Source organism: Sinohyriopsis cumingii, chromosome 6 (assembly GCF_028554795.1).
Source record: "Sinohyriopsis cumingii isolate HCF-2022 chromosome 6, ASM2855479v2, whole genome shotgun sequence".
NCBI classification, from domain to species: domain Eukaryota; kingdom Metazoa; phylum Mollusca; class Bivalvia; order Unionida; family Unionidae; genus Sinohyriopsis; species Sinohyriopsis cumingii.
Genome location: NC_142966.1, coordinates 2,830,363 through 2,843,279, shown reverse-complemented (window position 1 = coordinate 2,843,279; position 12,917 = coordinate 2,830,363). Strand labels below are relative to the sequence as shown.

The window sequence follows — 12,917 nt, the reverse complement described above, 5'->3', positions numbered from 1 at the left end:
TGCCAGTAGGTCATGTTTTTGGATAAATATAGACTGCCGGTAGGTCATGTTTGTAAATAAATATGGACTGCCAGTAGGTCATGTATGTGGATAAATATGGACTGCCAGTAGGTCATGTTTGTAGATAAATATAGACTGCCAGTAGGTCATGTATGTGGATAAATATGGACTGCCAGTAGGTCATGTTTATGGATAAATATAGACTGCCAGTAGGTCATGTTTGTAGATAAATATGGACTGCCAGTAGATCATGTATGTGGAGAAATATGGACTGTGAGTAGGTCATGTTTGTGGATAAATATGGACTGCTAGTATGTTATGTTTGTAGATTAATATAGACTGCCAGTAGGTCATGTATGTGGATAAATATGGACGGCCAGTAGGTCATGTTTATGGATAAATAAGGACTGCCAGTAGGTCATGTTTATGGATCAATATAGGCTGCCAGTATATCATGTTTGTAGATAAATTTGGACTGCCAGTAGGTCATGTTTTTAGATAAATATGGACTGCCAGTAGGTCATGTTTGTAGATAAATGTAGAATGCCAGTAGGTCATGTTTAAGGATAAATATGGACTGTCAGTAGGTCATGTTTGTAGATAAATATGGACTGCCAATAGGTCATGTTTGTAGATAAATATGGACTGCCAGTAGGTCATGTTTATGGATAAATATGGACTGCCAGTATATCATGTTTGTAGATAAATATGGACTGCCAGTAGGTCATGTTTGTAGATAAATATAGACTGCCGGTAGGTCATGTTTGTAGATAAATATAGACTGCCAGTATATCATGTTTGTAGATAAATATAGACTGACAGTAGGTCATGTATGTGGATAAATATGGACTGCCAGTATGTCATGTTTGTAGATAAATATGGACTGCCAGTACGTCATGTTTGTAGATAAATATGGACTGCCAGTAGGTCATGTTTGTAGATAAATATGGACTGCCAGTAGGTTATGTATGTGGATAAATATGGACTGCCAGTAGGTCATGTTTGTAGATAAATATAGACTGCCAATAGGTCATATTTGTAGATAAATATGGAGTGCCAGTAGGTCATGTTTGTAGATAAATATGGACTGCCAGTAGGTCAAGTATGTGGATAAATATGGACTGCCAGTAGGTCATGTTTGTAGATAAATATAGACTGCCAGTAGGTCATGTATGTGGATAAATATGGACTGCCAGTAGGTCATGTTTATGGATGAATATAGACTGCCAATAGGTCATGTTTATGGATAAATATGGACTGCCAATAGGTCATGTTTGTAGATAAATATGGACTGCCATTAGGTCATGTTTGTAGATAAATATGGACTGCCAGTAGGTCATGTTTATGGATAAATATGGACTGTCAGTAGGTCATGTTTGTAGATAAATATGGACTGCCAGTAGGCCATGTTTATGGATAAATATGGACTGTCAGTAGGTCATGTTTGTAGATAAATATAGAATGCCAGTAGGTCATGTTTGTAGATAAATATAGAATGCCAGTAGGTCATGCTCATGGATAAATATAGACTGCCAGTAGGTCATGTTTGTAGATAAATATGGACTGCCAGTAGGTCATGTTTATGGATAAATATAGACTGCCAGTAGGTCATGTTTGTAGATAAATATGGACTGCCAATAGGTCATGTTTGTAGATAAATATGGACTGCCAGTAGGTCATGTTTGTAGATAAATATGGACTGCCAGTAGGTCATGTTTGTAGATAAAGATGGACTGCCAGTAAGTCATGTATGTGGATGAATATAGACTGCCAGTAGGGCATGTTTATGGATAAATATAGACTGCCGGTAGGTCATTTTTGTAGATAAATATGGACTGCCAATAGGTAATGTTTATGGATAAATATGGACTGCCAATAGGTCATGTTTGTAGATAAATATGGACTGCCAGTAGGTCATGTTTGTAGATAAATATGGACTGCCAGTAGGTCATGTTTGTAGATAGATATGGAGTGCCAATAGGTCATGTTTGTAGATAAATATGGACTGCCAGTAGGTCATGTTTGTAGATAAATATGGACCGCCAGTAGGTGATGTATGTGGATAAATATGGGCTGCCAGTAGGTCATGTATGTGGATAAATATGGTCTGCCAGTAGGTCATGTTTATGGATAAATATAGACTACTGGTAGGTCATGTTTGTAGATAAATATGGACTGCCAATAGGTCATGTTTGTAGATAAATATGGACTGCCAGTAGGTCATGTATGTGGATAAATATGGACTGCCAGTAGGTCATGTTTATGGATAAATATAGACTACTGGTAGGTCATGTTTGTAGATAAATATGGACTGCCAATAGGTCATGTTTGTAGATAAATATGGACTGCCAGTAGGTCTTATTGTAGATAAATATGGACTGCCAGTAGGTCATGTTTGTAGATAAAGATGGACTGCCAGTAAGTCATGTATGTGGATGAATATAGACTGCCAGTAAGTCATGTTTATGGATAAATATAGACTACTCTTAGGTCATGTTTGTAGATAAATATGGACTGCCAGTAGGTCATGTTTGTAGATAAATATGGACTGCCAGTAGGTCATGTTTGTAGATAAAGATGGACTGCCAGTAAGTCATGTATGTGGATGAATATAGACTGCCAGTAGGGCATGTTTATGGATAAATATAGACTGCCGGTAGGTCATTTTTGTAGATAAATATGGACTGCCAATAGGTAATGTTTGTAGATAAATATGGACTGCCAGTAGGTCATGTTTGTAGATAAATATGGACTGCCAGTAGGTCATGTATGTGGATAAATATGGACTGTCAGTAGGTCATGTTTATGGATAAATATAGACTGCCTGTAGGTTATGTTTTTGGATAAATATGGGCTGCCAGTAGGTCATGTATGTGGATAAATATGGACTGCCAGTAGGTCATGTTTGTAAATAAATATGGACTGCCAATAGGTCATGTTTGTAGATAAAGATGGACTGCCAGTAAGTCATGTATGTGGATAAATATGGACTGCCAGTAGGTCATGTTTGTAGATAAATATGGACTGCCAGTAGGTCATGTATGTGGATAAGTATGGACTGTCAGTAGGTCATGTTTATGGATAAGTATGGACTGCCAGTATATCATGTTTGTAGATAAATATAGACTGCCAGTAGGTCATGTTTTTGGATAAATATAGACTGCCGGTAGGTCATGTTTGTAGATAATTATGGACTGCCAGTAGGTCATATATGTGGATAAATATGGCAGTAGGTCATCTTTGTAGATAAATATAGACTGCCAGTAGGTCATGTATGTGGATAAATATGGACTGCCAGTAGGTCATGTTTATGGATAAATATAGACTGCCGGTAGGTCATGTTTGTAGATAAATATGGACTGGCAGTAGGTCATGTATGTGGATAAATATGGACTGTCAGTAGGTCATGTTTGTGGATAAATATGGACTGCTAGTATGTCATGTTTGTAGATTAATATAGACTGCCAGTAGGTCATGTATGTGGATAAATATGGACTTTCAGTAGGTCATGTTTATGGATAAATATAGACTGCCAGTAGGTCATGTTTATGGATAAATAAGGACTGCCAGTATCATGTTTATGGATCAATATAGGCTGCCAGTATATCATGTTTGTAGATAAATATGGACTGCCAGTAGGTCATGTTTTTAGATAAATATGGACTGCCAGTAGGTCATGTTTGTAGATAAATATAGAATGCCAGTAGGTCATGTTTAAGGATAAATATGGACTGTCAGTAGGTCATGTTTGTAGATAAATATGGACTGCCAATAGGTCATGTTTGTAGATAAATATGGACTGCCAGTAGGTCATGTTTGTGGATGAATATGGACTGCCAGTATATCATGTTTGTAGATAAATATGGACTGCCAGTAGGTCATGTTTGTAGATAAATATAGACTGCCGGTAGGTCATGTTTGTAGATAAATATAGACTGCCAGTATATCATGTTTGTAGATAAATAATGACTGCCAGTAGGTCATGTATGTGGATAAATATGGGCTGCCAGTATGTGATGTTTGTAGATAAATATGGACTGCCAGCACGTCATGTTTGTAGATAAATATGGACTGCCAGTAGGTCATGTTTGTAGATAAATATGGACTGCCAGTAGGTTATGTATGTGGATAAATATGGACTGCCAGTAGGTCATGTTTGTGGATAAATATAGACTGCCAATAGGTCATGTTTGTAGATAAATATGGACTGCCAGTAGGTCAAGTATGTGGATAAATATAGATTGCTTTGTTCATGGCTCTTCGTTTCCACAATATCATGTTGTCATTCTTCTCTTGAACTCAGTTTTACTTACCAAATGAAAACTTTCAGCTATCTAACAGTACTTTTGGAACTGTTATACTTTAGCAATAAAACAATGTTCCATTTACAATTAGTGAAATATATTCAGGGAGTTTGTTTAAATGACATGATAAATATGTCTTCAGACCATTACATTTCACTTTGAATGTATTTTGGATAATTAATTAATACTTCCTGTTTACCCCAACCATACAAAGTAAGACCGTAATCATAATTTAATTTGTACCAGAGTTGTTATTTAGGAGGAATCATCTGTACAATTAGTAGCTCTGGCAAACATATTCCCCCCCACCTTTATTGTAATGTGATAATACAAAGTCACGTATTGTTATGTGTTTATGCTCTTACAAAACGTATGAACTCTCATCCTGGCAGGGAACAAAAAGTGAAGACAACAAGCTTTATAAAATTTAACAAATAATTTATTTCCCTAGAAAAACTTATGTTTTACAAATCAAATCCAGCAATAATCCAAGAATTAAAAAATGAAGTCCTAGTAATAAAATGTCTAAATGAAACTGAGTTCGAATCCCAATGAAATCCAAAATGGAATGTGATGACGTATGCAGTGGTCAGCATCATACTGATATGTCACAGTTCTTTGTTGAATCACAGAAAATAATATTCCAGTTTGAATTCTGTGTAAATTTTGATAACTGTCTTTTCCAGGGAAAAATGATCTCATGGAATCCAAATAATTTGAAGAAAAATAAAATAATCAGCCCCAAAACTGGTCACAACATAAAACAGTGTTATAGCAAGAATGACAATTCTTTCTCAAAACATAAGTAATAAATCTAGCTACAATGCACAGCAGATGCCTGGATGTGGGTCAGTCCTCTGGAAAAACCTAATTGATGCATGTTATTTGACACATACTCCAGATATAGTCTTGAATCCACTTTATGAATCTTACTTTGACAAAGAATTTTTTTAAAAATTTAAAAAAAGTTGTTTACCAGAAACCACCACTGCTTCAGAATCAAGGTCAGGAACTAGGTCAGCATTAGGTACAAAGTTTCTATTATTAGTTGTTTACTGTAAAAATATTAAAAAAATCGGTCAGAACTGAACTTTTTTCCAGTAAATAAAGTTTCATTACAATAGCTTGTAATGGATTAAGAAAAATTTAAAACTAACAAACAAGCAATTAAATTAAATCAGCTATAAGTTAAATTAAATATACATAACACGCTATAAGTTCTTTCTCCTACTGGCAGGTGACACTGATTTTTATGACCATTACAAATTGTCTTTTTTGCAGGCGGGGACACTGTTTTTAAGATCATTACAAACTATTTCTTGCAGACAGGCGACACTGTTTTTAAGACCATTACAAACTCTTTCTTGCAGGCAGGGGACACTATTTTTAAGACCATTGCAAACTATCTTTCTTGCAGGCAGGAGACACTATTTTGATTCATGCTGTAAAGAGTGGTTATGTGGATGTAGTCAGAGCCCTCCTGAACAAGTATGCTGATGTGAATGTAGAGGGAGCAGTAAGTAATTGTTATTTCCTATCATGTAATTTTTGTCTTAAAAAAGAGGTAGGATTTTTATGGCTGGAAAAAATAAAATGATGAACTTGTCTGGAATTAAAATGTACATAAACTTTTACACAATCCATATTTTTCCTTATTCTGTATAAAATGATGGGCATGTGATAGAAAATGTTATGCTCCCAGCTCATTTGCTTGTTAACATGTCCCTGGCTGCTGGTTAATGAAGTAGTCCTTTCCTGTACTGTTGCAATATATGTTTTTTATATTAATGTCAAAAGACTACATATTTACTTCACTTTAAGTGTTGTCACCCATGGAATGGGTAATTCTCTACATGAAATAGATAGCAGACATTGACTATTTGGAATGCTATTAATTTAGCAAAGATTTTTAATGATTTTCTCACAATCTGAAGGTTATCAGACTTTTTTATAGGTGACGTATAAATCTTGATTGAATTGTTTTCTTTACAGGAAGGTAAAACAGCCTTGTACTGGGCTGTAGAAAAGAATCACATCGATATTGTCAAGCTTCTGCTCGACAGTGATCCAGACCTAGAGATCTGTACCAAGGTAAGTATGTAATGACCAAGATCAAGTTTCAGCTTGAGGGTGACTCGTATGTTTAAACTGCTTCATAGGTGGCTTCTAAGCTGGCTATACCATTATCCATACAGGTGCTTGTCTGCAAGAATTTCATCAAACTGTACTTTCTTTTTTTGAAAATCTTTTCAAGGCATTGAAGAATATATTGGATGCTTTATGATATTTAGGCGAGTATTTTTTCTTTTCTTATGAAATTCATTCTTTTTAAAATCTGATATTTACAATAGTGCAACTGACAATACTCCTGTATAGTGAAATGACTAAGCAGCTATGAAAACAGTTTCTGGATAATTCTACCAAGAAGATATGTGGCCATGTTTAACGGGGGATTTGTACCAAGAATATATGTGGCCATATTTAACTGTGGATTTGTACCAAGAATATTACGTGGCCATGTTTAACTTGGCATTTGCACCCAGCATATATGTAGCTATGTTTAACTGTCTCCATCACATACATCGGGTCTGAAGACAGTAATAATCACACAGACCTAATAATCACTCAGACCTGGAAGTCTGAATAGAGGTTAATCTCCATGATTACTATCCTTTGATGACCTCACTTGAAAACCTGACTGATCCATGCATAACTCTGGAAACCATACTATTCCTCTAATTTATTGAAAATTATAAGACTCACCAATGGACAGATTCCTAATTTTGAAGCACCAAGCTCATTTTAGGTTTTGTATGCAACCAATCCAGATGTTAAGTTCAACCTTACAATGGCACAACAGTTTGTGAATTGTTTGAAATGTGAAATTTTTTAGTAAAGTTATACTTGCTTTTATAGTATATTAGCTTTGGAAATGGCAACATCTGATTTTGTGTGATATTATGAGGTAGTAACACCATCAGTATACATTTCATATGAGAATACAATACAACAGAACAAAAAAGGAATTAATCAGACAATTTACAAGATAAATGGAACTGTCAGTATATGTGTGCATTCTTCTCTATGAGCTTCCATTCACAGGTGTGTTCATGCTTCCATTCACATGTTTGTTCATGCTTCTATTCAGACTTATGTTCATGCTTCCATTCACATGTGTTCATGCTTCCAATCACACGTGTGTTCATGCTTCCATTCACATGTGTATTCATGCTTCCATTCACATGTGTTCTTGCTTCCATTCACATGTGTGTTCATGCTTCCATTCACATGTGTGTTCATGCTTCCATTCACATGTGTGTTCATGCTTCATTTGCATGTGTGTTCATGCTTCTATTCACATGTGTGTTCATGTTTCCATTCACATGTGTGTTCATGCTTCCATTCACATGGGTGTTCATGCTTCTATTCACCTGTGTGTTCATGCTTCCATTCACATGTGTGTTCATGCTTCCATTCATGTTTGTTCATGCTTCCATTCACATGTGTGTTCATGCTTCCATTCACATGTATGTTCATGCTTCCATTCACATGTGTGTTCTTGCTTCCATTTACATGTGTGTTCATGCTTCTATTCACATGTATGTTCATGCTTCCATTCAAATGTGTGTTCATGCTTCTATTCACATGTATGTTCATGCTTCCATTCAAATGTGTGTTCATGCTTCCATTCACATGTGTGTTCATGCTTCCATTCATATGTGTTCATGCTTCCATTCATATGTGTGTTCATGCTTCCATTCACATGTGTGTTCATGCTTCTATTCACATGTATGTTCATGCTTCCATTCAAATGTGTGTTCATGCTTCCATTCACATGTGTGTTCATGCTTCCATTCATATGTGTTCATGCTTCCATTCATATGTGTGTTCATGCTTCTAATCACATTACTCCTGCTCATTTTAAGACTTCAAGACCTCAGACTAGTGGTAGTCTGTTGATGTGTCCAGTTGTTTTAGTAATTTCATGGAGCCCCTCGGAGTGATGGGGATGGGAATGGTTATAGTAATTTCATGCAGCCCTTAGGGAATGGTGGAAATGGTTTTAGTAATTTCATGCAGCCCCTAGGAGTGATGGGGGCAGGAATGGTTTTGCATAAATTTCAAATGAGTCCCAAATTATGAGACCAACATGTCTTGGATATGTTGCGTGTGTGTGAGCACTGACCTAAGTATCGGCATGCCAGATGGGAAAAGGGAGTGGGGAGCTAGATTGTGTCCTCTGGGGGCACACAGCTGTGGCACCTGGGTCACAACTTAGAAACTATTGAAATCCACACCTTGTATCTACATGTACACTTATTTGGCATGTAAAGATATGCAACATACTTTGGCCCCTGAATTGCTCATTCTAAAGCTCAAAAAAGTGGGACTGAAAGGCTACCACAAAGCCAAACAGGTTTGGTCAGGTAAAACAAATCACAAATATCAGTCATCTTTTCTTGTTTATACTAGAAATGATTAACACATACTGTTGATGTGACCCACATCAGTAATCCCTGATCCCCACATCATTGTTCCCTGGCTCCCTTCACATCATTAATCCCTGATCCCCTCATGCGTTCCCTGACCCCCATATCAGTGTTCCTGGACCCCGCCACATTGGTTTTCCTAGCTCACATCTGTGTTCTTTCACCTCCACATCAGTGTTTCCTGTCCTCCATTTCAGTGTTCTCTGAGCCCCACATCAGTGTTCCCTGACCACCATATCAGTATTCCATGACCCCCACATCTTTGTTCCCTGACCCACCACATCTTTGTTCCCTGACCTACCACATCAGTGTTTCCTGATCCCCACAATAGTGTTCCCTAACCCCCACATCATGGTTCCCTGATCCCCACATTATTATTCACTCTCAGCATACTTTCAGTACTGGGAGTTGAATTGATCATGTTTTAAACATCACACATACTAGAATCTGATTGCCTCTACTTGAATACACCACACATTCTATACTTGGATTGCCTTTACTTGAATACATCACACATTCTATACTTGGATTGCTTCTACCTGAATACATCACACATGTTAGACTTGGATTGCCTCTACTTGAATACATCACACATACTAGAATCTGATTGCCTCTACTTGAATACATCACACATTCTATACTTGGATTGCCTCAACTTGAATACATCACACATGTTAGACTTGGATTGCCTCTACTTGAATACATCACACATACTAGAATCTGATTGCCTCTACTTGAATACATCACACATTCTATACTTGGATTGCCTCTACTTGAATACACCACACATGCTAGACTTGGACTGCCTCAGCTTGAATACATCACACATACTAAACTCAGACTGCCTCTACTGAATACACATTTTCACATATTTACACTGCTGTGAACGAAATACAGCAATTAATAACAGGAACAAAATTCCAGTAATCTCCATCTAACCATCACAGCAATTTGAAAACTTGACTATTAATTGAATAATTTACTTCAAATTCCTCTTGGATCATCAACCTTTAAGCAACTGTTGTGCATTGCAAAATTCACCACCCGAAATCTATTGGACCACTGGAGAAGTGCACAGAAATAGTCAACTTTATTAATGGTCAGGATATCGACATCTTTTTCCTGGCAGAAATATGGCTATAAAAAAAAACAAGTGATGTACCCAAGTGCATAGATCTAACACTCCACCCCTTGGCTACTTTTTCAAGTCATTCCCTTGCTGATACCACCAAAGTCAAATTGCTGTCATCACAAAGAATTCCACACTCCACTGGCTTAACTACACTGTAACCTTCAATTTCAACCACACATTCTTTTAACTGTTCAAGCCAACCTCAAAATGGAACAAAGGTCAGTCCATTTTTCTGCCTCCTTTGCCCTCCTCCTCCTCCTAGTCAAGAAAACCAAGTTTACTGAATCTCTGTTTTGAGAGCAGTTTCCTGACCTCTTGGAATTATAATTTCAATAGATGGCTGCCTGATTATTCTTGGAGATTTCAACTTTCACTATGACTGCCATAGAAACCCATGCACTTTAAAATGTATAGTTTCCATTGAGACCACGCCATTGACCTATTGGTTAGTGTCCACCTCAGATGCGGGAGGTTGCATGTTTGAACCCCGGCTAAGTCATACCAAAGTCTTATAAAAATGGTATTTACAGCTGCCTTGCTAGGTGCTCAGCAGTAATAGGTTAGTTTTAGGACTGGTCGACCTGGTGTCCGGATAATGTGAATGGATGGACATGATGCTACATGTCTGTGGCATAATGCCCCAGTGCTGAACATTACTATAAACTGTCACACTGCAGACATCATAGTGATATGACTGAACATTGTTTAAATCTATGTTAAAAATCCAAATCTCTGTCTTGGCTTAGTGGTCTAAAGAGCACTCCGTTACGGATCACTGCCATCTCACCTCTGTCAGCGTGGGTTCTTGTCTTGGATTCGGCCAATGTGGGTATGTGAGAAAGCTTGCCAGTAGCTTCTTGTGGGTCAGTGGTTCTTTCTTGGGTTTTCTCAGGTTCTTCCTCCACCATTAATACTGGCCGCCAAGTATAGCCTATCGTGTGCTGAAAAATGGCGTTAAACCACACAACACCAACACCAAATCTCTCTCTCTCACACACACACACACACACACACAAACACACACATTCCATTGATGTTTTCAACCTCAGTCATATAGTCAACCTGCTCTTATACATGCTCATATTTTAGACTGGATTCTTCATAGACCCTTTGATAATATTTTACACTCTTCATTGGTGTCCCACAAACTTGCATCAGATCAAGTCTGTGTCATATGCCACCTTGACTTAATATTCCATAATCCTCAGTCTTGCATCAGATCAAGTCTGTGTCATATGCCACCTTGACTTAACAGTCCCTAATCCTCAGTTTTGCATCAGATCAAGTCTGTGTCATATGCCATCTTGACTTATCAGTCACTAATCCTCAGTCTTGCATCCGATAAAGTCTGTGTCATCTGCCATCTTGACTTGTCAGTCCCTAATCCTCAGTCTTTGTTTGCTACAAACAGAAACCTCCTTATCCTTAATAGAACCCAGCAAATGCATGACATCCAAACAAATCTAATGACTTTATTACCTCCTATAACTGAACAACTTGATTAGTGCTTGTATTCATTGCTTGACAAACATGCCTCATCAACCAGGTGCAGAATTTCCACTCGGAAGTGTTCTCCAAGGTATAGTAATGTTATAGACCAATTTTGCACTGCTAAAAGAGAATGCCATATGGCTGAGAGACTTCCACTTTGATCCAGTCTTACTAGTCGTAAATAAATCCATGAAGCCACTAAAAAGAATGTCACAAACGTAGTTCATACAGTGAAATCAACAAGCGATGTTTTCTTAGCTTAATTATTTTTAGCATGGGTTTTTATATGTAACATCATGCTGTTTGTTTTTGTAATCTTATATATAACTATCCCGTTGTTTTAATCAATATTGTAAAGCACTTAGAGGTTCTAAAGAATAACCACTCTGCTAAGTCCCTATTATTATTATTATTATTATTAATCAGGGACTTTGCACCTGGGTCATAGCTTGGAAATCAAGAAGATTTCCACTGTCTAACCATGTATACAAATGCTTGTCATAAAAGACAGAGTTAAAATGGCCTCAGGGTGTATCTTACCCCTCTGGAACTTCACTTTAGAGACAAATCCTCTTGGTGGAGGTGCAGTAATTATTATGTTTATTATTATTATTGGTATTGCTACTGTTTGTTGTTTTGTATATGTTGCTGTGATATTTATATCTACAACCTTTCAGGATGGTGACACACCACTCTTGAGAGCTGTCAGGAGCAGAAATGAACTGTGTGTTCGTCTGTTTTTGGACAAAGGGGCTAAAGTGTCTGCTGTAGATAAAGTAAGTTCATATTATGCATATATTGACAAAAACAGACCGGTTGTAGGAATAAATTGACCAAAATTGTGTTTCTGGACCCATCAGCACATGTATAACAGCAGTCCACAAAGTTAGTCCAGAGGCAAGAGAGTTGAGGTATCTATCATTTCATGTAGTTATTAGATGTGGACTGTATATTACACTGAAAATATTTGTGGACTGTCGATTACATTGAGGTATCTATCATTTCAGTTAGTTATTAGATGTGGACTATCGATTACATTGAGTTAAGTATCATTTCATGTAGTTTTTAGATTAGTTTTTAGGACTGTAGATTACATTGCGAGCAGATGTTAGGACTGTAGATTACATTGCAAATAGATGTAATGACAGTAGATTACATTGCGAGTAGATGTAATGACAGTAGATTACATTGCGAGTAGATGTAATGACAGTAGATTACATTGCGAGTAGATGTAATGACAGTAGATTACATTGCGAGTAGATGTAATGACAGTAGATTACATTGCGAGTAGATGTAATGACAGTAGATTACATTGCGAGTAGATGTAATGACAGTAGATTACATTGCGAGTAGATGTAATGACAGTAGATTACATTGATAGTAGATGTAATGACAGTGGATTACATTGAGAGTAGATGTAATGACTGTAGATTACATTGAGAGTAGATGTAATGACAGTAGATTACATTGAGAGTAGATGTAATGACAGTAGATTACATT

The 12,917-nt window shown here is 37.0% G+C and overlaps 1 protein-coding gene across 2 annotated transcripts in view; it reads left to right on the top strand.

Annotated features, from left to right (window-relative positions):
• Nucleotides 1–12,917, top strand: part of LOC149796278 (kinase D-interacting substrate of 220 kDa-like) — a 144,702-nt gene that overhangs the window by 56,227 nt on the left and 75,558 nt on the right. For both annotated transcript variants that reach the window (XR_016421651.1, XM_089960916.1), the window contains exons 10-12: nt 5,722–5,820; nt 6,297–6,395; nt 12,095–12,193. Coding sequence is in view for 1 of the 2 variants with exons in the window: in XM_089960916.1 (XP_089817042.1) it covers nt 5,722–5,820; nt 6,297–6,395; nt 12,095–12,193 (297 nt within the window). In the remaining variant the exon portion in view is untranslated. The remainder of the gene's footprint in view (nt 1–5,721; nt 5,821–6,296; nt 6,396–12,094; nt 12,194–12,917) is intronic.